This window comes from Bubalus bubalis, chromosome 10, assembly GCF_019923935.1.
Source record: "Bubalus bubalis isolate 160015118507 breed Murrah chromosome 10, NDDB_SH_1, whole genome shotgun sequence".
In the NCBI taxonomy this organism is placed as follows: Eukaryota; Metazoa; Chordata; class Mammalia; order Artiodactyla; family Bovidae; genus Bubalus; species Bubalus bubalis.
This window is the reverse complement of record NC_059166.1, coordinates 8,547,653-8,571,633: the sequence shown is the minus strand read 5'-3', so window position 1 is coordinate 8,571,633 and position 23,981 is coordinate 8,547,653. Positions and strand designations below refer to the sequence as shown.

Below are 23,981 nucleotides of genomic sequence, written 5' to 3'. Positions count from 1 at the left end.
CTTATACTAAATTATTTCTTCCAGTGCTCAGAACAGGCTTTGATTCTCCTAAGAACTACTTTGCTTTCTTCTCATAGCTAATTAGGTCAGGCATGGGCATTTGACTGACTCATTTGACTCATTGGAAAAGACCCTGATGCTGGGAAAGATTGAAGGCAGGAGGAGAAGGGGACAACAGAGGATGAGATGTTGGATGGCATCACTGACTCAGTGGACATGAGTTTGGGTAAACTCCAAGAGTTGGTGATTAACAGGGAGGCCTGGTGTGCTGCAGTTCATGGGGTCGCAAAGAGTCAGACACGACTGAGCGACTGAACTGATACTGGTGGGCATTTGTTCCCCTTCTTCTTGACTGGTTAAGAAGGTCACATAAATCTTTAGGCCAACCAGTCAGACAGAACCTGAGGCACAGCCTCTCCAGTGAATTTCTGTTTTCCCATTCCTGCTAGCTTTATTTTATTTTTTCTTTATGGTTTGATTAAACAGAATACATATTTTCTGTAAATTATCTCAAATCCTTCATAAAAGGAAGCAGGATAAAAACAACTGAACCAAAACAAAAATCTCCAGATCAAATAGGCAGTTTTTATCAGATCACCTTTTAAATCTTCCAACAATTTTTGTTTGACTGAAATAAAAAATAAGTATTAGTACTTTATGTATGTTTAAGCTAAATGACTTTAACTTCCTAGGGTTAAGGTAAATGTTTAGGAGTTTTTGGTGGGTTGAGGGTGATGGACAGAACACTTAGAATGTTCAGAGATTTAAAATATTTTTTCAAAGAATCAAAAAATTATTCATAGTAGAATTCCCAGTCAAAATTTCTCACTTATAGCTGTAAGATTTAGGAAAACATATTGATGAACTTCAAAGAATTTTCAGTCACAGGTGGCCTCAAAATACATTTTGTCATTTCTCAAAGGTACAGAAATTTATAGAAGGAAGAATACATATGAAAGCAAAGTGTCATTGTAAACAATTTTGAATTGAAACTGTATGGAGTAGATTTCGAAAGTAGGGTTTATTTATGTAAGTTTTAATTACTGAGATAGTTCCCGACAAGTGGCCTGCTTGCGGGGGTTCCTCCAGTGACTCGATTGTTCAAAGTCATGGTTGTCAAACACTGATGGGCATCAGACTCCCTGAGGGCTTGTCAATATGGTTTGGTTCAGGCCAGGTAATTCTCATATCTGACACGTTTCCAGGCGAGGTTGGGGAAGCTGGCCCAGGACCATATTCTGAGAATCATCAGTGTGGCACATGAGTTGTTTCTTAACAGAAATAATAATACTTTTTGTCCAAGTTGTATAATTCCTTAGAGCATGAAATTTTTTTCATGTGTGCTATATTAGGCTAATTACAAATGAAACTGGTTTTGATATAACAACTTTGATTTTTAACACACAGCAAAATGGAAACCTGTTTTGTTCATGGCAAGAAATTAAAACAATTCAGAAATATATAAAAAGATAATAAGCATCCCAGATCACTTCTCAGAAACAACCACTATTAATAGTTTGGGATATATCTGTCCAGAATTTTCTCTCTACACTTTTAAGCTTATATATACAAGTGAATATACTTCATTTTGCAAAATAATCAGTCCTTAATCTAAGTCTGCATCAGGATATCTCATGATAAATTCAGAATTTCCAAATCCTTTTCACTGGCTTCACAGTATTTCACTGTATGGATGGGACATGATTTATTTAATCTCTTTTCTCCATTGATAAACACCTAGGTCATTTCCTGCTTTTGACATACAATATACTCAATGGTAAATGTATTTTGAACATCTTTTGAATATTTGAGAAAACTTGAAACAATTGTTATATGGATAAACAATTATGAAATATGACTGTTTTGTACTTTGTTCCTATTATACCTTATGAATGATGCTGACAAAAATAATGTTTCCTATTTGTCTATATTCATGTAGTTGGATTAATATGTATTTTGAAATGTTCAATATATCCTTTAATCTGTGTCATGGATTTAGGTTGTGGACCTTGATCGTGGGTTAGTATTAAACGCAGAAGGAAGGTACCTACAAGATTCACAAGGAAATCCTCTCCGGATTAAACTAGGCGGAGATGGTCGAACCATTGTGGGTAAGTGAGAATGGTCCTCATGGAACAAAAGTGCCCTGAGTCATCTGAAGCGTAACAACTTCTCTCTTCCTCCTTTTCCTCATTTTTAATGGGGGCCCTTGGTCCAGTTACATTAACCTCATGGAGATGAGGTGCCTTGGAAGGGGTGGAGCTTAGCTTCTTCCCTGATCCAGCTGTCTTCCTACAGACTCCACCATCTAGAGGAGGTGGCTCTTGACTTCATTCTTGGGATTGGGCAGTCCAGAGCAGACCTCAGCAATACCACTTCTAAAGCCAAACCCTGCCTGCTGCCTGTTTTTGTATAGCCTGTGAGTTCAGAATAGCTTTTATGTTTTTAAATGATTGCCAAAAAAATCACAGAATAATATTTGTGACATGTGAAGATTATATTACATTCATAGTTCACTCTCCATACACGAAGGTTTCTTGGAACTCAGAAACATGCGTTTCTTGGTTTACTGTCTATGTTTTTTGTTCTGCAGTGGCAGAGTTGAATAGAGGCAACACAAAGCTTAAAATATTTACTCTCCGGCTCTTTGCAGAATAACTTTGCTACCACTGGTCCAAAGTAACACTTAAGTCCGTAGTGGTAGGAGTAAGCACAGGGAAAGAATCACTTTCCTTCCTAGAGACTTAGAGTTATTGCAGGTAATGAGGTATTTATATACTTTTATAAGCTAGTGCAGAGTAATGGACAATATAAAAGGCCCAGAAGTTTCTGGATAGTAGCAGGTACTGTGTGTGACCTCAGCTGGTATCCTTTTCATTATTTCTTTGCCTTTTATTAATTATAGAATATAAGACATTGAGAAGATACTTTCCACTTGCTTTTTACTTCCCTGGGTTGTTTCACCTGGCTGCACAGCTTTTATTTGCTTTTGTTTCAGATCTGGGAGGGACTCCCGTGGTGAGCCCCGACGGCCTCCCGCTCTTCGGACAGGGGCGCCATGCCAAACCCTTGGCCAATGCCCAGGATAAGCCCATTTTGAGTCTTGGAGGCAAGCCTCTGGTGGGCTTGGAGGTCATAAAAACAACCACCCGCGCCCCCATCACAACCACGAGACCCACCACCACCACCCTTCGGCCCACCACGACCCCTCGGCCCACCACCACCACCACTCGCCCAACGACCACCCGAACCACGACCCGGAGAACCACCACCACCACCCCGGAGCCCACAACCCCTATCCCCACCTGTCCCCCCGGGACCCTGGAACGGCATGACAAAGATGGCAACCTCATAATGGGCTCACGTGGGGTCCCTGAGTGCTACCCTGAGGAAGGTAACTGTCTTCGTTCTGTTGATAACTCAGGTGGTAGAGTGGCATTTCAGAGGGGGTGTTGCAGAGCCTGCCGGGTGTGGTGAGTAGGCACACAACTTCAGATCTAAGTGGGCTTCCTCTGTTTTATCTGGCAACCCTTGTCCCCACCCGAGTCAAAAATTTGTCTGAAACATGAGACACTGTTAGTTTGGACCAGCGTTTCCCAAAGTGTATTCCACTGGATATTAGTAGATTGTGTGTGCATGCCAAGTTGCTTCAGTCATGTCTGACTCTTTGAGACCCTATGGTCTGTAGCCCGCCAGGCTCCTCTGTCCATGGGATTCCCCAGGCAAGAATACTGGGGTGGGTTGCCATTTCCATTAGTAGATTAGTACTTGTTATAATAATAATTTAGAAAAAAGGTTCTGTAATTAGCTATGTGATTCAGACAAAGTTAAAGGAATTTCTGACTGTTGGACTCTGACTGTTGGACACTGAATAGTTTCACTGTGAATTTCCAAGAATAGTAGTATTTCCCAAGCATGTTTGAACAGCAATCCCTCAGGCGGTAAAGAATCTGCCTGCAGTGCAGGAGACCCGGGTTTGATCCCTGGGTCAGGAAGATCCCCTGGAGATGGCAATGGCAACCTACTCCAGTATTCTTGCCTGGAGAATTCCATGGACAGAGGAGCCTGGTGGGCTACAGTCCATGGGATTGCAAAGAGTCAGACATAACTGAACAACTAACACTTTCACTTCTTTGCCTTTGAAAAATGCTTATGCTTACATGACTTGGCTCTCATGGGAGCGGCGCTGTCCACTGGCTAAGACTGAGCCCTTTCCTGATCTGGGACACCCAGTCCCAGCTCTCCTGTGCCCCTGCTGTGTCTTCTTACTGAGAACCACGCCCCCCCCCCATTGCTCCCCTAAGGAACGGAACCTGGGGGCACTTTGGGCCAAGTCACGGTGGAGCCGAGATGCTATCCCTGTTCGCGCTGCTTGGGGGAGGTCATCTGTATTTGCCTCAGGCTTCAGAAGGCAGGTCTTCCCTGGTGGCTCAGACGGTAAAGCATCTGCTTGCAATGCGGGAGACCCGGGTTCGATTCCTGGGTCAGGAAGGTCCCCTGGAGAAAGAAATGGCAATCCACTCTAGCACTCTTGCCTGGAAAATCCCATGGATGGAGGAGCCTGATAGGCTACAGTCCATGGGGTCACAAAGAGTCGGACACGACTGAGCAACTTCACTTTCCAGAAGGCAAATTCGTCTCCTTTCCCTCAGGTTGAAATGAATTGCCATGCAGGCTGTAAAACTTCTGTCTTTTTAAGCTAGTGCAGAGTGAAGACCCTTCATTTCAGGAATCACATGCGTGCCCTGAATTCGTAGCACACCGTCATTCAATCTGAACGTGAATGCTGTCTCCAGATTGAGAATTCTGTTTGAAATTAGTCTTTCCACGAAAAAGTTCCAAATGAACAGGAACATCTGATGTATCTGAAAAATTCACACCAAAGAACAGGCACATATGAAGAAGAGGACAATCAGGAAGAAAATTCTCACACCACCAATGAAAAGTGAGTACAAATTTGAATTTACCTTTGGGTTTCTGGTATGAAAGTATCTTGTACTTTCCTTGACTTCTTCAGCATACACTGGTGTGGCTATTATTTAATTGAAGTATGATTAGAACAGATATTTCTTTACTAATAGGTTATAAACAGAAGAGTGGCTGTTTGGATTTTGTTCTAATTACTACTGCTATTATTATTATTTTACATTTTCTTTTAGCTTTTATGTAGGTCTTTTCATTTCTTTTCATTTACTTTGTAATTTTTGACTTTTAGTTGCCATGAAAGTCAGATTCTTGATATTTTTGTTTCTTCTTTTCTTTGCAAATCTTGATAGAGATGTATATTTTTTACTTTATTCCTGTGCATTTGTCTGATAGCCTAGCCTAAGCCAAATTAGTGTCTAAGGGTTAGTAATAGTTTACCTCTAGACAGCATTTTGAAAATAAGGACAAAGTCTTGGAAAAAGTTAAATTTGGGGAGAGTAATATATCTTAATTGTATGGCTATAATTTATTATTTACAAATACTTCACTATGGCTTACCTTCCTTTTTCATTTCTGCTGCTCCACTAACAATTTCATTAAATATTTTCTTCCTAATATTATTTCTAATCATAGTTGTTTCTATTTATGAAAAAACATCTTTAACAATAGCTTTCCTGACATAAAAATCACATGCCATAAAGTTCACCCTTTTAAAGTTTTAAAGACTTTAGCATATTCGTAGAGTTGTGTGACTCTCACTGTTATCAAGTCCCAGAATATTTTCATCACCCCCCGAACAAACCTTACACGCATTAGTAGTCGCTCCCCATCCCTGCCCCTCCCAGCTCCAGGAGCTGCTCGTCTCCTTTCTATCTCTCAATTTGTCTGTTCTGGACATTTTGTGTAAATGGAATCCCATGTGAAATGTGTCGTTTTGTGTCTGGCTTCTTTCACTTAGCATAATTTGTTTTCAAGTTATCTGTACTTCTTTCCTTTTATTGCTGACTAATACTCCATTGTGTGGAAAGACCACATTTTATCCGTTTATCAGTTGATGGACATTTGGGTTGTTTCTGCCTTTTGTCTATTATGAATAATGCTGCTGTGAACATTTGTGTACATGTTTTTTTTCTTTTGAATATCTGTTTTTAATTCTCTTCTGTAGAGTTGTTTTGTTGGTTGGTAACTCTTTGTTTAAATTTTTTCCCTACTACTTTTTTAAAAATTTTAATGGGAGGATAATTGCTTTACAATGTTGTATTGGTTTCTGCCACACAACAGTGTGAATCATACATATGTCCTCTCCCTTTTGAACCTTCCACCCCACCTCCCACCCCATCCTGCCTCGCTAGGTTATCACAGAATCCCAAGTGGAGCTCCCTGTATAATGCAGCAGCTTCCCACTAGCTATCTGTTTTACATAAGATAATGAATATATTTCCATGCTACTCTCTCAATTCATCCCACCCACTCCTTCCCCTGCTGTGTCCGTAAGTCTGTTCTCTATGTCTATGTCTCTGTTCCTGTCCTGCACGTAGGTTCATCAGTACCGTTTTTCTAGATTTCATATGTATGTGTTAATATACGATATTTGCTTTATGTTTAACTTTTTGAGGAAGCACCAAACTGTTGTCCATAGCAGCTGCACTATTTTCATTCCCCGCCGGAAACGTATGAGGCGTCCGGTTCCTCTCCATCTTCACCAGCACTTGTTATTATCTGTTTTTTTATTCTAGCCATCATAGCTTGGATTCCTTGTACTACACTATTTTATAGGAGGGACTTGAGCATCCATGGATTTTGGTATTCACAGGGGCTTCTGGGCCAATTCACAGGGGCCTCTGGGCCAATTACCTGTGTACATCGAGGAACAACTGTACTTCGGTCTACAGTGTACACTCACAGGTGCTTGGGTTCCATGTGTACACACATGTGCTTTTTACCAAGTGCATTTTGGCCATGGCACTTTACAGCCTACTCACCTGAAATTGTTATAAGGATGCTGACTTAGACCCTCTGCTGTGATCACTGTGAGAATACCTGCCCTTCTGAGACTCCCCTTCTCAGCCCCCAGCTAGCCAACCATTTGTCATTACCTTCTGTTGGCAAAATCCTAACATTTTCTTTTTAGCCCTCCAATTTTTTTTAAACTTTTATTTTATATTGGAGTATAGCCAGTTAACAATGTTGTGGTAATTTCAGGCAATCAGCGAAGGGACTCAGCCATACATGTACATGTGTCCATACTCCCCCAAAACCCCCTCCCATGCAGGCTGGCACATAACATTGAGCAGAGTTCCATGTGCTGTACAATAAGTCCTTGCTGGTTATCCATTGTATTAATAACTATAGCAGTGTGTACATAACCATCCCAAACTCCCTGACTATCCCTTCCCTTCCCAGCCTGCCACCCCTGGCAGCCATGAGTTCATTTTCCTTTGAATCATTTGTAAGTTCATTTGTATCATTTCTTTTTAGATCCCACATATAAGGGATGTCATACAGGGTTTCTCCTTCTCTGTATGACTGACTTCACTGGGTTTGACACTCTCCAGGTCTATTGATGTTGCTGCAAACTGCAGGATTTCATTTTTTTTTAATGCCTGAGTAATATTCTTTTATATATATATATATATATATATATATATATATATATATACCACATCTTTTTTATCTATTCCTCTGTCGATGAGCTTTTAGGTTTCTAGCCCTCCAATTTTAAAAATCATCTTTTCAAATATCTTAGTCTTTACTCTCCTGGTTATGTCAGTACCCTCTTTTCCTTGAAAACGCTGCTTTAACAGTGTTCTGGGAATAACCTTGTGTCATTAAATTATTCAGTAATTTAAGCATCTTTTTCTAGATATCCTAGTTATACATATTCCTGTATGCATAGATGCATATCATATGTTTGTTTCTAGTGTATTGACACCCTTTCTCTCTTTACATACACACACACATGCACAATTTTTTGCTTGCTATGACTTCTCTATTAAGTCATAAACTCCTTGCAGTAGAGACAGCATCCTCTGCCTCATCTCAGATTGCTTGTGGTACCCAATTATGCATCTTTGGGTATCTATACCATACCCTAAGCCATAGGCATGCTCCGTTTTCTAACGGAGAAGGTAGAGAGTCTTTTGAGAAGTCTTTTTACCAGTGATGCTTGTTTTTCAGGTTCCATTTTGACAGCGGATCTGATGGTATCGTGTGTGTTTGGAAATGTTATGAGCCAGCTGAACATCTTCAACAATTTGTAACATGACCTGGGGGCATGCTTTAGAAGAACATCAGTCATTACGGAAAACAGTTCTCTCCTGCCACAGCTCACTCGCAAGACAGAAAATACAAAGAGAATAATTGAAAGTTCACTTGAGCTGGACCAATGAAATAATTTGCAAATATCCTTGGGTTTCAAATGACTGTAATTTACCGTCTCTCCAAAGTTTTAATGAGAATCTACTTTAACAAGTTTTTTTTTTTTAAATGTATCTCTGGAACTAAGACCCAAACATTTTGTACTTTCTTTTTTAAATTTCACAACCGTTTGGATAAAACCACTCAAAAAATATACATATATAAACTGTACCACATGGTTGGTGGCTGGCTGCTACTATTATGTGAAGAGGTGGAAGCTTTTGACATCGATTTTGGGTTGGCTTAAAAACATTCAGTTATATGTAGCTCCAGATACTCCAAATTGGCATTCAGGTGGGGCAAATTCTGAGGGTCAGCTTTTCAAAAAAAAAAAAAAAAAAGTAAATCTGTTTCATTACAGCTGGAAGTTTCTTTGACTTGGAATCAAGATGGTGCTATTTTAGAAAAATTATCTCTGACTTTATTTGGTTTTAAAACAAAAAAAAGGAGCACTAAATCACTCAGTAGGGTGTTTACTTTTGCTAGAAGACTCAACTGTTACTCGTCTCAAGAAGTGATCCAAGTTCACAGGTGAAGGGCGTGGTTTCTTTGGTCTGGTGCTGGACCAGAATGCTTCAGCTCCTTAAGGAATTGTACTTAGTATCAGGAATCCATGGAGGAGACCCTAGACTCACCCTCTTTCTCATTCACTCTGGGCTGCAGCAATTGTACCATTTATTCATTCTGACCTGACCAAAAATAATAATGAAATGAAATGACTCTGAGCTGATAATAAGCCACAAGAGGACTACGTTCATGAAAGTTAATGAAGGAAAGAAAATGGTGTCATGGAAAACAACAGCAAGATAACCCCAAATGTTAGGTGATGTGAACTTGAAAACTCTGATTTAAACCAGCCCAGAAGTAATTCCTCTTGGATTCAGGCATATTGACATTGGAATGAACTGAAAAAAAAAATCTTGTCTAGTCATTTTTCTCAAAATGCACATCCTGAAGGGTGGATCTCTTACAACCTCTCTTGCTGACATTTGCTGGCCACGTCAGAACACACCCAGCATCACCACCTCCATGGTGAGGCAGGTGGGATGCATCTCATGGGCCTCCGGTGTCTACAGGGCTTTTCACTACAATCCCAGAGGGGCCGGATAGGCGAGGCGAGGTCGCCACTGTCCTCCGCTGGTGGAGTTGTTCTGGCAGGACCACATTCATGAAGTTATTCGAAGTAGGCTCAAAAAAGCCTAATAGAAGGATTCTATTGGACTATTTCAGGGGAATGATCAGTTATTTCCTAACCATAAACAAAATTCAAAATTGGTGCTTGTAATTTTTTAGTGAAGGAGGTTTATATACTTTTCTAGTTCAATTCCCCCTTCATTATGCTGCAGAATGATGATTCTAATGAAGCCCAAAGGTTTACAAGCAAAAAGACTGGTTCGTCCAACTTTTAAACAGTGGAGGCAGTTTGATGAAGCATAAAGTCTTTGGAGCCAAGGCCTTGCAGTTCAGTTCTGTTTTAGCTCTTTGTCCTTTACCAGCTGTGTGACTCCAGGCATGTTATAAATCCTTGGTGTCCTTGGCTGAGAAGTGGGTGTAATCAACCCCACGTATCTGGAGATTTATGTGAGGATTAACTCAATATATACCCGACAGTGCCCGATGCCCCGAAAGCATGTGATGCACCCCACTTCCTGCTTCCTGTCTCCTCACTCACCCTCTCTGCCTCTTAAGTGTGCCTTGGATTGAAAGTTCTGTATAATTTGCTGTGGCTTCAGGTCAAAGGAAGTGAAGGAATTCTTCTGAATTTTTTTTTTTTTTGAGTTAGGAAATCTTTTGCCTCAATATTTCACCAACTGCAGAGAAAGGATCTTCTTTTTTAGCTGCATCTGTCTTCCTCCCCCAAAGATGGATTTCCTCCCATCTTCCCAAAACAGCTTCTGCTTAAAGCAGTACCCAGCTTGTGGAGGCAAAAAATTGTTTTTGCTTCAATCACTCACTTTTTTGAACCAAGTTTTCATCCATGCTCTTATCAGTTTTGTTGTTTTTAGTCACCAAGTCGTGTTCGACTCCTTCGTGACCCCTATGCACTGTAAGATCTTCCCTAGTAGCTCAGCTGGTAAGAATCCACCTGCAATGCAGGGGATCCAGGTTCGATTCCTGAGTCGGGAAGATCTGCTGGAGAAGGGATAGGCTACTGCTGCTAAGTCGCTTCAGTCGTGTCCGACTCTGTGCGACCCCATAGACGGCAACCCATCAGGCTCCACCGTCCCTGGGATTCTCCAGGCAAGAACACTGGAGTGGGTTGCCATTTCCTTCTCCAATGCATGAAAGTGAAAAGTGAAAGTGAAGTCGCTCAGTCATGTCCGACTCTTAGCGACCCCATGTACTGCAGCCTACCAGGCTCCTCTGTCCATGGGATTTTCCAGGCAAGAGTACTGGAGTGGGGTGCCATTACCTTCTCCGAGGGATAGGCTAACCACTCCAGTATTCTTGGGCTTCCCTGATGGTTCAGCTGGTAAAGACTCTGCCTGCTATGCGGGAGACCTGGGTTCAATCCCTGGGTCGGGAAGATCCCCTGGAGAAGGGAATGGCTACCCACTCCAATATTCTGGCCTGGAGAATTCCATGTACTGTATAGTCCATGGGGTGGCAAAGAGTCGGACACGACTGAGCGACTTTCACTTCACTTCATGGACTGTAACTCTCCAGGCTCCTCTTTCTATGCGGTTTCTTAGGCAAGAATACTGGAGTGAGATGCCATTTCTTCCTTCCGGAGATATTCCTGACTCAGGGATCAAATCCACACCTCCTGCGTCCCCTGAAGTGCAGGTGGAGTCTTTACTGCTGAACCACCGGGGCTTCCCATTGAGCCACCTGGGAAGCCATTAATAATAGTCATTTGAAAAATGGTTCTTATAATTAGGGCTTCCTGGTAGATTAAAAAAAATCACATATAAAAGTCTACAGATTGCATGTATAGGATAATTTTGTAGTCATAGCAGATCTAGTGGCTTTATAAGTAAAATACAACTTGTTTGTAAAGAGATGTTTGTAATCATTGGGATATTATTTCCAAACTTCATAGGCAAGTTAAGAAGTTCTAATCATTACAGATTTATCTCCCGGTTCACTGAGAGGGGATGGAAGCTTAGAGGGAGCAGTGAAGCCAGAATAGAACAGAGAGGCAGGAGGGCACCTGGATCATGTGAGCGGCAAGACCAGGGGATGGAGAGAATGAGTGAAAAATCAAAGTGTGACTCGCTCAGTTGTGTCCGACTCTTTGCCACCCCATGGATTTGCAGCTCTTCAGGCTTCTCTGTCCATGGAGTTCTCCAGGCGAGAAAATGGAGAAGGCAATGGCACCCCACTCCAGTACTCTTGCCTGGAAAATCCCATGGACCGAGGAGCCTGGTGGGCTGCAGTCCATGGGGTCGCTAAGAGTCGGACACGACTGAGCGACTTCACTTTCACTTTTCACTTTCATGCACTGGAGAAGGAAATGGCAACCCACTCCCGTGTTCTTGCCTGGAGAATCCCAGGGACGGGGGAGCCTGGTGGGCTGCCGTCTATGGGGTTGCACAGAGTCGGACACGACTGAAGCGTCTTAGCAGCAGCAGCAGCAGGCGAGAATACTGGAGTGGGTAGCCATTCCCTTCTCCAGGGGTTCTTTCCGACCCTGGGATCGAACCTGGTTCTCCCGCCTTCCCGGCAGATTCTCTACTGTCTGAGCCACCAAAGGCCATGAAAAAAGGAGTTTCCTGCCCTTGGAGAATGTCTGTTCTCACGCCTGCCCCCCTCCCCCTCTCCGTCCCCCTCTCCCCTCCGTCCCCCTCCGCCTTCCTCCCCTCAGAAGTCGGGAAGAGCGCCCTCTGCTGGAGGGTCGGGAGCGCTGGGGAGGTGTCTTTTCCAGTGCACCCCCCTGAGCGCAGAGAGAAACTCTCCGTTTGTATCGAGCCCTCCGCGTTCTGAGGCTCTTCCTCCTGAGGAAGCCGAGGCGGCCGTGGCAGGGGAGGCTTATCCCCCCGGAAGCCAGCAGCACGGGGCTGGATTGCCGTGCCCTTGGCGCCATTCTGAGAAGAGAGCCCTGGGCATTGGCTGACTGCCCTTGCCTTCTCCTTCCTAGATGAGTTCTCGGGGCTGGAGACCGACACGGCAGTGCCCACGGAAGAGGCGTACGTCATCTATGATGAAGGTACGATTGATTCCAAGCACATGATTGGGGGTATTTTCTGATTAGAGAATCTGATGTTCCTTACTAAGTGCGTGCACAGTCGCTCAGTCGTGTTTGGCTCTTTGAGACCCCATGGACTGTTAGCCCATCAGGCTCCTCTGTCCATGGAATTCTCCAGGCAAGAATACTGGAGTGGGTAGCCATTCCTTTCTCCCAGGGATCTTCTCCACCCAGGGATTGAACCCGGGTCTCCTGTGACTTCTGGCTTGGCAGGCAGATTCATTACTACTGAGCCACCTGGGAAGGCTGAGGTGGGCTAAGTAGATGGTCTCAATTTCTGTTTCCCTCAGAACTTGGGGCTGGAGGGCAACACTTAGAGAAGGGTGGTGGTACTCCCCTTCCAAGTTACCTCCCCTTGCCCCATAAAAATTTGATCCAGAGGAAAACTGTGTGCTTGATACACAGATGCAGCCTCCAGACAAGACCCCTGAGCCCCCTTCCCTCCGTCTCAAACCTTCTCCTCCTTCTTTTGGAAATTCTGGAGTTACTTCAGTCTGAACAACCCTGCACCACCCATACACATTAATAAAAACGACTTAGTTTAACTGAGTTCCAGCTTCCCCTCTTGGCTCTTCTCACTCTCATTCTTTCCTTTCCTTTTCTACATTTAAAAAGCAATGCGGTAGATGTGCTAATTTTTTGAAAATCAGAATGTTTTCAAGTGAGAGTGAAGTTTCTAAGATGAAGAACAGGCTTGCTTTGCATGGTGTCTGGTCACTCCATTCATAGTAATTACTGCTGTGATTATACTTACCTCCCTGTGGTTGTTCTTGTGTTTTGTAAATTGCCCCCGAAATTGAAGGAAATTTGCATAGAAAGCTTGTCCCCTTCTCAGTGCTGGCCTTTGACATGTGGGGTGTCAGTCCTCACCAATGTGCTCAGTCTGCCCGCTGCTGGTTGTAGATTCAAGGCTCTTCAGTCACGAATGTGGGAATAACGTCATCTCTGATGCAGTCACGATCTTCAGTGTAGTTGTTTAATCCCCAGTTTTCAAAACAAAACAAAACAAAACAAAACAGACCTGAAAGAAAAACAGCAGATGTGAGAAAGCAAAGGAAGTTTTCTTAGCACCTTTGGAAATAAAACCCTGTGATTTGGAGCTGTTGAAAAGGGAGCAGAATTTTCTTTTTTTTTTGTTAATGGATTAGTTCTCTCAATAGGATTAGTCCCACCTCCCCCTCAGAAAATAACCCCTACGCAGGTGACAAATTTTTAAAAAAATCAGGTTTCTTTTCTCGTGTGATACTTTTCTGGCTTTAAAAGGGAAAACTACTTAGGCAGAGAATGGTCAGGGACCAGTAACAGGAGCTGCTAACCTGGGTAAGTTCTAAGGTTCTATCCAGCTTTGATTCAAAAAATCTCCTTTTTCTTGTCATGTGTGTTTCTTTTTAATTTTTTCCCTTCCTTTCTTCTATCTGCAGCTGCTTTTCCCTAAGGACTGAAAAATGGTGGGTGGGGGGATATTGTTTTGTTAGCAACAAATTCTGTTCAGGTATAGCGTTTATTCTAGAGTCTGCTGCTGCTGCTAAGTTGCTTCAGTCATGTCTGACTCTTTGTAACCCCATGGATAGCAGCCCACCAGGCTCCTCTGTCCACGGAATTCTCCAGGCAAGAACACTGGAGTGGGTTGCCATTTCCTTCTCCAATTCTAGAGTCTGTTTGTGTGCCTTTACACTTGAGTGTTGCGTTCAATCTTAAGGTGCCCCTTTTCTGGACGTGCCCAGTTACATCATATCATTTCAGATTATGAAGTTGAGACCTCAGGGCCGCCGCCTACCACCCAGCCCTCCACCACCACCACCACCACCACCACCACCACCACCACAACGCCCGCTGTCATCCCGCCTGAAGGCTCCATCAGTTCCTACCCTGAAGAAGAATTCGATCTGGCTGGGAAGAAACGTTTTGTTGGTAAGTAGAAGTTCCTTAATCAGAGAAACATGAGTTTTTAGCTCTCATCCTTTGAAGAAGAGCAGAATGAATCTCTTGGCTTGGCCGTGGCAGCTCATTTGGACCAGAGGTTTTTCCCAGGGTGAAGTTTCCACTTGGGCGAGTCAGTGCGTCAGTCCTGTTTAGATGCTTTCTAAGCATGAACTTGCTCTCTGCAGAAGTCAGGGGAGCAGGCACGCAGGAGAACATTTGGTATCCGATGGAGCAGAGTTTCGAGAGGCTGTCTTGTGCAGATGAGGAGTAAGAACTACTTAATAGTCATCAAGTCCAGGGACTATAAGATTTTTGTTATAGCCAACTTTTCTGAGATGAGACTTTTATTAGGCCTTGCCTGCACATCGGTTTTTTGTTTGTTTGTTTTACTTATTTATTTAGGCTGCTCTGGGTCTTAGTTGTGGCATGTGGGATCTAGTACCCCAACCAGGTATCAAACCCAGGTCCCCTGCTTTGGGAGTGGGGCGTCTAGCCACTGGACCGCCAGGGAAGCCCCTGAGTGTTGTTTGTTAACTCCTCCCTAAAAGATGAGCAATTTGATGAATTGAGCTACTAGTATATCTTACAGTTTCAAAGAGCTGAAGCTGTTTTCCTTGAGGTTGTTTCCTATAGTTTTCATTAGCCTCAAGGACTTGCAATCTAGAAATTGACCGTATTCCTCTTTCTCAGTTATTAAAACAGTGTCAGGAAGAAATTTTATGCCATTAAACTGTGTTTCATTCCCTTTGGGAGCCTTCTTTTCCCATGCCCTTAATGAACTTTGCTAATAAGACAGATTAACATATCACTAAGTGGAAAAAAATCATTTGTTACTGAGTGGAGACAGGCAACAGCTTAAACTAATATCACACTTTTCTGTTTCCAAAACAAATGTTCTGCCATCAGCGAAGAACAGTTCTTGTCAGCCAAGATGTAGTATTGAGTGTCTGAACTACTCATACTTGAAGAACAAGAATCTTAATTGGAAGGAGGATTCCTGAGGCCAGTGGTAATGCTGGCCCATGGCATGCTGCAGCCTGGCTGAATTCACTGAATGTTCTGACTTTTCTCTCTGTGGTTCCATGACAGAAATTGAAATGCTTTCAGCACTATTATTAGCTGTTCCGAAGACCTCTTCAAAGGCTGAAAGGCTTACTATTGTCTGGCTGTTTTCATATGCCTATAACTTTATAAAGCACAGTAGACAGCTCCCCAAACTTCCTGATCAGATCCATGCACAAGCTCAAAACGCCTAATTTTGTATGGATTATTGGAAAACAGAGGAGCTTAAAAATTGCTTTCAGTTCTAACAGCCCCTGGGAATGAGAAGCTGTACAAGGAGATGCAGTGGGATGTTTAGAAAGTTCTAGAAACTGTTACTTGGGAACACTTGGGGGTCTTGAATGTATAAAGCCCAAATCCAATTCCTTGGCTATTCTAGCGTGTATGTAATAAGAAGTCTTGTGGGCTCTTTCTCAGCACTGGTAGGTTCAACTGGAGTGTGGGTTATCAGTTCTTATCCTGCCTTAATCCTGGGGCCCTTGTATCTGCTGAGATCACGAGTGTAGGAAAAGCTTGAAGCTATCCATAAATGTGAGTTGCTATTTTCATCCTGAGTGGTAATGTTGTAGATGGCTGTTCAGGCCTATCCTGTGCAGACATGGGTGCAAGGGGTTATGTGAGTCCCTGATGTCCCAGGGGAGGCCAGCCTGGACTGAGGCTAAGGTTGTACATCTTGGCTGGTGTATGTTTTTTTTTTTTTTTCCTGGTCCCAAGACAGTCTAGGGAATGAAATGTGTTGAGAGAACTCCAAGTTGGATTCAATTGCACCTTTCCAAGTTTAAGGGCACAGGAATGGCACAATGCCGCAGAATTCTATTAGACATTAAATTGTAGTTTGGAGACATTTCAAAACCACTATGAGAGCATTGATGTTGATGGGGCAATGGGATCTTTTGAAACCACCAGATTGAAAGCTATAATAAATATGTGGATCCAATCAGGAGAGGTAGGGATGTGCGCTTGTGTTTGGCCTCAGGGCTGATGACCCTGGATGTTTAGCAGAAAGAGACTGAATGTTGGGTCTACTCCATGGAGCAGACATCATGTTTCTACCCTCAGAGAAAGCCTTAAGCAACCCGACTGGGTATCTTTGTTCTTTTCCAGCTCCTTACGTGACGTACCTAAATAAAGACCCATCCGCCCCATGCTCTCTGACTGACGCTCTGGATCACTTCCAAGTGGACAGCCTGGATGAAATCATTCCAAATGACCTGAAGAAGAGTGACACGCCTCCTCAGCACGTCCCCCGCAACATCACCGTGGTCGCGGTGGAAGGCTGCCACTCATTTGTCATTGTGGACTGGGACAAAGCCGCCCCAGGGGATATGATAACAGGTGAGTCCAAGGCAAGTGCTCAGAGTTCCTGTCAATCTGCAGGTGGGAAATACAGACAATAAGGGATGAATGGATGATGGATGAGTGGATGGATGGAAGATGGATGGATGGATGGGTAGATGGATGAAAAGTGGATGGATGGATAAATGAATAGATTGGATAAATGAATGATGGGTGCATGCAACGATGGATGGATGGATTGGAGAAATGGATGATGGCTGGATGCAAGGATGGATGGATGGGTGGATAAATAAATGAATGGATTGGAGAAGTGAATGATGGAAGGGTGCCAGATGGATTGGTCAGATAGCTAGATGGAGAGATGCATGGATGAACTGGATGGACGAATGCAGATATTTTCTTTTAAAAGGATGGAACAGAGGCAGTTAAGGGAAGCCTTGTAGGGCAGTATGAGGAGCACTGGATGGAAGTCAGAAATCCTGAACCTTAGTCCCAGATGGATTTGTATGACTTGGAGCTACTGCTTCATTTTCCCTGGACCTTGGTCTCCTCTTATACAAAGTATCATTAGGTCTCTTACCCTGTAATCCTGCAAGCAGCCAGGGAGTCCACGGAGTCCTTGTCAGATGAGCTCCTGCAGCATGGGTGATGAGAGCGCTCCTACTGTGTGCTTCCTGGGGTCATGATCAACCCTGGGGTCATGACTCAGGCTCTTTCCAGGTCTGCTCGGCGCTTCCAAATCAGTCTTGGTGCTCCTGAATTCCTTAGGTGGGAACTGGATGTGATGGAGAAAATGCCCAGGGATCTTGAGCCCCCAAGATCTTGGTCTGTGAGATGTTCATGAGTTCATTCGACTCTGCCAAAGACATATTTGAGGATAAATTTGTTGAGATGAGTTCTTACACAAAAGAGTTAATGTTTTCTTTGGATAGACACCCTTCTTTTGCAAATGATTCCTTTTGGGTCAGTGAGTTATATAAGAGGAAGGAATGTATATGTGTGTGTGTGTGTGTGTGTGTGTGTGTCTCAGGGCTGGGGATGGTGGGATAAGCCAGAGTTTGACATGTTATGTCACTACCATGCTGATGTTAATCATCAAATTCAAAATTTTTAATGTTCATGCTTTAGGTCCCCAGTATGATCTCTTAAAATGAGGGAAAAAAAAAACCCCAAGCACAACCAGAGAGCTAATTTTTTTTTTTTTTTTTAATGAAGTTTGCACTGCAGCGCAAAAGTCAGGATAAAGGGCACAGGACTGAATGCCTGGGTGTTGTGCCAGGCAGGATGGAAGGGCTGTGGAGAGCCAGGGTGCAGATCAAGGGGTCTGAGTCTTGGTGTAGCTATACTTGCTGGGCCCCCAATCTGAGTTGCTCAGGCCACTGGGGCCAGCCTCTGTGAAGTCCAGAATGTTCCTAATAGCAAGCAAATAAATCAATGGCAGGAGGAGAGCTTGTAGTCAAAACAGCCAGAAAATCCTTTTATGAACTGAGTATGATTTTATGAATGGCAGTTTTGAAAAGCAAGAGAGCAAACAGGGAAAATATAATCATGGAATACTTTATCTTAAGCTACTTAGCTTTTGATCTCTTGCATAACAGATGTTACTTAACATAAATATACCCCTGTGCCCTGAGCCACGGGGCTTCTGAGAAACAGAAGGATGGATACAGGATGAAAGGACCAGCCACTTTAGACGTGCCCCCTGGGCTGGAGCGTGAGGAGCCTTCGGAGAATTCCGGTAAAGGTCGCTGGACTTAACTCCGACGCAGTTCCTGTAACATCCCATAGAGGGCGTGCTTCCGAAACACATGCTCCTGTTAGCTTTGCGTAGAAAGCCTTCCGAAGCTCTCCAGAGACTGGGGTCATCTCATCGCCACATACCCCCACCATCTAATCCCAAACCAAGCCCCAGGGCCCTAATCACGAGCACTCATGCCACGAGCATAAATAATACGGCTGAGGTGTTATTGGGATTCAGGTCCCAATAGAAAGTTGTGCCAACTCCTGCCAACTGCTTATCGTGGAATATTTCAGTGCACGACAGCCCTGTGATATGCAGAAGAAGCATGTTAGGCCCTAGAGGCTAAAAGAGAAAAGCATGGGAGTGCTTCATCAGTTAATGAATCAAGCACCAGCTCTTTTAGCTGCAGAACAACGAGGTGAAGTGGATACCCAGGTGCCTCCTAGACCCAAAGGGAAGATCACACTTTCGGGCCCGCTGCAGGGCGTTTGTGTCCTGGTAGCTGCGTGAGATGTAGAGCACTTTGCTGATTTCCACCAGCGGTTCTTTTCTTTCACACGGGTCCTGGTAGCTGTGTGAGATGTAGAGTACTTTGCTGATTTCCACCAGTGGTTCTTTTCTTTCACACGGGTCCTGGTAGCTATGTGAGATGTAGAGTACTTTGCTGATTTCCACCAGAGGTTCTTTTCTTTCACACAGGTCCTGGTAGCTGCGTGAGATGTAGAGCACTTTGCTGATTTCCACTGGTGTTTCTTTTCTTTCACACGTGGTTGAGTCAGTGTGTAACCAGATGGTGGCCAAACGACACGAAACTCCCGCAAAGTAAATAGGTCCACGACCAGCTGCCTACCCTGATCAGTCCTAATGAATGAAGCTGTCTCTTCATCAGCAGTGACTCCGTGGGAAATCACCTTCGTGGTGTGCCGAGGTCCAGCCCCAGCTGATCCAGGGTATTTGAAGGGGAGACGGAGTAGGCGACCTATTTATTTATTTATTTATCAAAGATATAAAGAGTAATAGAATGAGGATAGCTCAGTAGGAAAATTCAGTGGAGAAAAGCAGCTGAGTAGCTTGGTTTACGCGGAAAATCAATATAACCTGTGACACCAGGTTAGCTCTGACCACGGAGGCTGCAAGTGCCCTCTAGAATAGAGGAAGGTGCCCCACCTTAGACACCTTATCGAGTGGGTCTTAGAAGCCCAGGCAAATAAATGGTCGCAGAGGATATCCGCGCTCCAGATGGATACTCAGCTGGAGGTTGAGGGGAAGAATGACATGGGGAGACCAAGCGTTGGTGAGCAAGGCCCATAGCTTTATTTTCAACAGGGGCTTTTATACCCTAAGTTACACATAGAGGATAATAGGGGATGCAAAGTCAGCAGTCTTTGATGCTTATCAAAAACCAGAGTTTCTTTCCTGCAAATTTATCGTATACAAATGATTTAGGTGATTTACATCATCTTCTGGCCAGAAGGCCTATTAACATTTTATGACTCTTGACAAGGACTTATCAACAAAGACTTATTTTCTCTAAGAGTAGTTATTTTAAGGTTTGGCGCCATCTTCCGAAGATGAAATTACATTCCTATAGGGCGGATGTGTAATGGGTTTACAACAAAGGAAAGAATTTATTACCTTAAGGGTCTAAAGTTACTAACACCAAGGCCACTACTTATTTTTTCTACATACCAACTATATTAATTAATACACATTCAAGGATACAATTCAGGGGATGTGGAAACTTGGTAACAAGCATTGGTTCATCAATGAAATCTTTTACTAGTTTTATTTTGACAGTTTCTAACTCTCTGAGAGGCTCTGAGCTATTTGAATATCTTAAGCTTCCCGTGCCTCTCGAGGCTGGGAGACTGTAAACAATCGTATGCATAGCTGTAGGTGTCCGGGTAAATTTGTCAGGCGAGTTAGAGAGCCATCTGAGGGGTTTGGATTTAAACACTCCTAACTGCCCAGGAACTTTATTAATTGGAGCTGTAAGTTAACTCTTTGACAGAGAGAGCGAGATGGTGGTGGGGGACAGCCCCCAGTAAAGTCAAAGGTGAGAGCACAAAGCAATAAAGGAGGCAGACTCTGGTTTTTGGGGGTAGATGCTTGAGAATATCCGGGGGCACTCCAGAGGCTCGATCCCGCCTTTGCGTATGCCGAGCCTCCTTCCTCATGACCTTTGTCACGAGTGGAATGTCTCTCGCCGGCTTCCGGCAGTGGTGGTCTCTGAATCTTTTTAGGGCTGGTTTTGATAAGAACAGAGAATGCAGGAGTTACATGTGCTCAGCAAGCACGTTATAAAAATCCAGACACAAGGATGGGCAGGGAAACCTGAGTAGTATATGGGATGAAGTGCAGCGTTCTAATGGTATGAGGTCAAAGAGGATGAGCCGGCCTGACCCATCAAAGCCAGGGCTCCTCGGGCACATCTGCCCCTGGCTGGACCCTTGTTGGGTACAGCGTCACCATCAGCTCCTGTGACTTGATGTCACCATCTTCAGAGGAGGAGGGTACCCTATGGAGAGAGAAGCAACACTTCCCAGGTCCCATGAAATAGCTGTTGAAAAAAGAGAAGAAGGAATTTCTCTGAAAAGGCTTCAGAGCCCAGGACCCCTGTTTCTGCTCTCTGCCTGTTGGGGAGGAGCTATGTAACTCTAATCCACTCTTCCCATCACCAGAATAGACCTTGAGGAGGCGATTGGTGAGAACAGGTTGCTAAATAAAGCTATTTGCCTCTTCAATGCCTTTTCTTCATCTTCTTCTCCTTGACCTGTGATCTGATTCTCCCAGCCCAAGTTTTCTTCACAGGCTCATCCTCTTTGACCCGACATTAAAGATCAGAATTGCTTAGTCCTAAGTCTAAGAATTGCATGGTCCTAAGTCACTTTCCTTCAGTTCAGTTCAGTCGCTCAGTCATGTCCGACTCTTTGTGACCCCATGGACTGCAGCATGCCAGCCTCCCTGTCCATCACCAACTCCTGGAGCTTGCTCAAACTCATGTCCATCGCATTGGTGCTGCCATCCAACCATCTCATCCTTTGTTGTCCCCTTCTCCCACCTTCAATCTTTCCCAGCATCAGGGTCTTTTCCAATGAGTCAGTTCTTTGCATCAGGTGGCCAAAGTATTGAAGCTTCAGCTTCAGCATCAGTCCTTCAGTCCAGTCCAGCTAGATAGTAGCCTCCTGCTCACCACAGCTAGAGAAAGCCTGAGTGCAGCGATGAAGACCCAGCACAGCCATAAATAAATAAATAAATTTAATGCTTATAAATATATATACACATTTAAAAAAGACATGTGCGTGGATAAAATCCTGGAGAGAGAAAACAAAGGGTAAGAAGAAAAGCTTCAGCTTCAGCTGAAAGATTTTACCCATGCACAGGTCTTTTTAAAATGTATATATATATATATATATATTTACAAGCATTTAAAATTTTCTATTTGTTTCTTTTTGGCTGCACTGGGTCTTCATCACTACACTCAGGCTTTCTCTAGCTGTGGTGACCTGGAGGCTCCTGTCTAGTTGCTGTGTGTGGGCTTCCCCTCGCAGCGGCCTGTTGCAGAGCAGAGGCTGTGGGGCACATGGGCTTCAGCAGCCGTGGCCCGAGGGCCAGTACAGGTTCAGTAGTCGCAGTACGTGGGCTTCATTGCCCCTCTGAATGTGGGGTCTTCCTGGACCAGGCATCGAGTCTGTGTCCCCTGCAATGGCAGACAGGGCCCTAGGCAGTGGACCACCACGGAAGTCCCGATGCATGTGGTCTCAGTGCCTCTTGGTGATGAGCCATTGGTTTGTAGGTCAAGCCCCAGCCTGCTCTCCTCTGAGCCTCAAACTGAAAAATCATGTCCACTTGACACTATCATCCATCATGTCTCCAAAGCTTCTCAGACTCAGCATATCCAGAATCAGACTCATGATCCAGGCACACACCTGCTCATCTGGGTTTTCTGTCTCACTCTCTGTCCATTCTTGCAAGCCTGAAGTCTTTGGAGTCATCTTCCCATCTCCTTCTCTATTTCCCCTCTGTATTCAGTTCATCACTCAATCCCGTTGCCTTTACCTTTCGGATTTTTCCCGCACGCGTCCATTGTTCCCCATTAACCACCCCAATGCCTGAGCTGTTGTGACCACTCACCTGGATATTGTCACAACTGTCCTGCTAGACCACCCCCTCCATACACCACAGCTGTCTGGTCCTCCACTCAGCACCAGAGATACACGGAAGACAGTCTTGTTGTGTCGCCCCGTGAATGTTTTCCTTTTCTTCTGGAATGAAAATCAAAAGCCTCTGTGACCAAAGAGCCTTGCATATTTTTTTTTTTTCATCTGATGCTTCTTTAGCTTCATTTCCTGTCGCGCTTCCCCTCACCCTGCAACTCTGAGGCCCTCCTGGCTCCTGGTTCCTCCCTTTCCTGCATCTTTGCCCAGGTATTCCCTCTACCTGGAGTTCTCCCCACTTCCCATCGTGCATCGTGACTGCTTCCCATCCTTTAGTTATCAGCCCGATTTCATGGTCCTGGGAAAGCGCTCTGCGTCTAGCTCTCCCCACCCGCCAGCGCCCCCAGCACTTAGTTCTCGTCAGGCTGTATAAACAAGTTGTATAATCATACTTGCCTGTCTGCCTTGCTGCTCCTGAAGTTTCCAGTAAAATGAATGATCATTTAATCTCTAGCATTTAGTATACAGTAGCCCTGACTTGCAGGAGGCACACAATAAATATTGGTTGAATGAATATACAGTAAGCACACAATAAATATTTGTTGAATTAACAAGTATGAAACTTGGACCAGATATTTGGCCTCTAAGACTCAGTTTCCTCCTGTGTCAGAATGGAGACAGACAGAGAAACCTAAGGTCAGGAGAATTCATCAAAGTAAAACCCGATCCAAAGTATTTGGCATAACATTCGGTGCAGAGGAAGTACTTGGCAAATATTTCCTTCCCATGTAAGAGAGCAGCGTAAAGGATGTGTGATGCTGTGACAGGAAGGTCACTTGGCCCCCCTGGGCGGCCTGGCAAGCTGGGCAGGTATCAGGGCAGAGTCCACCTGCTGAGCTCCATTAACAGCGGATAAGGCAGAGCTGCCTGGCTGTTGTCACTGGATGTCACGGTCGAGGGCAGGCAGAGATATGCAACAACTAGAAACCACAGGAGAGTCTATAACAAGAAGTGGAGAGACCTATCGAGTTTGGGATCTTTCAGCCACAAGACACGGCACTCACCATCACAGATGCTTCATTTCACATAAAGGATAGTTGTGTATACCTCTACCAGGAACTTCTTAGATACTTGTGTGGAGGTCACTGCTCTTTCCTTGTGCTGTGCGTTCATGGTTAGATGTGATTAGTTTCGAGGAGATGAGCCCGGGACTGTGGGAGATCAGGAGAAGGAAGAAAAGTAGGGAACCAGCTAGTCGTCAGAAAGTGTC

General features: G+C 44.2%; 1 protein-coding gene across 2 annotated transcripts in view; it reads left to right on the top strand.

Moving 5' to 3' along the window:
• The window catches only part of FNDC1 (fibronectin type III domain containing 1), a 112,361-nt gene that overhangs the window by 72,211 nt on the left and 16,169 nt on the right, over positions 1-23,981 (top strand). For both annotated transcript variants that reach the window (XM_006051257.4, XM_045161905.1), the window contains 5 exons: positions 2,000-2,111; positions 2,999-3,394; positions 12,425-12,493; positions 14,276-14,443; positions 16,622-16,852. In XM_006051257.4, the coding sequence (XP_006051319.3) occupies positions 2,000-2,111; positions 2,999-3,394; positions 12,425-12,493; positions 14,276-14,443; positions 16,622-16,852 (976 nt within the window). The remainder of the gene's footprint in view (positions 1-1,999; positions 2,112-2,998; positions 3,395-12,424; positions 12,494-14,275; positions 14,444-16,621; positions 16,853-23,981) is intronic.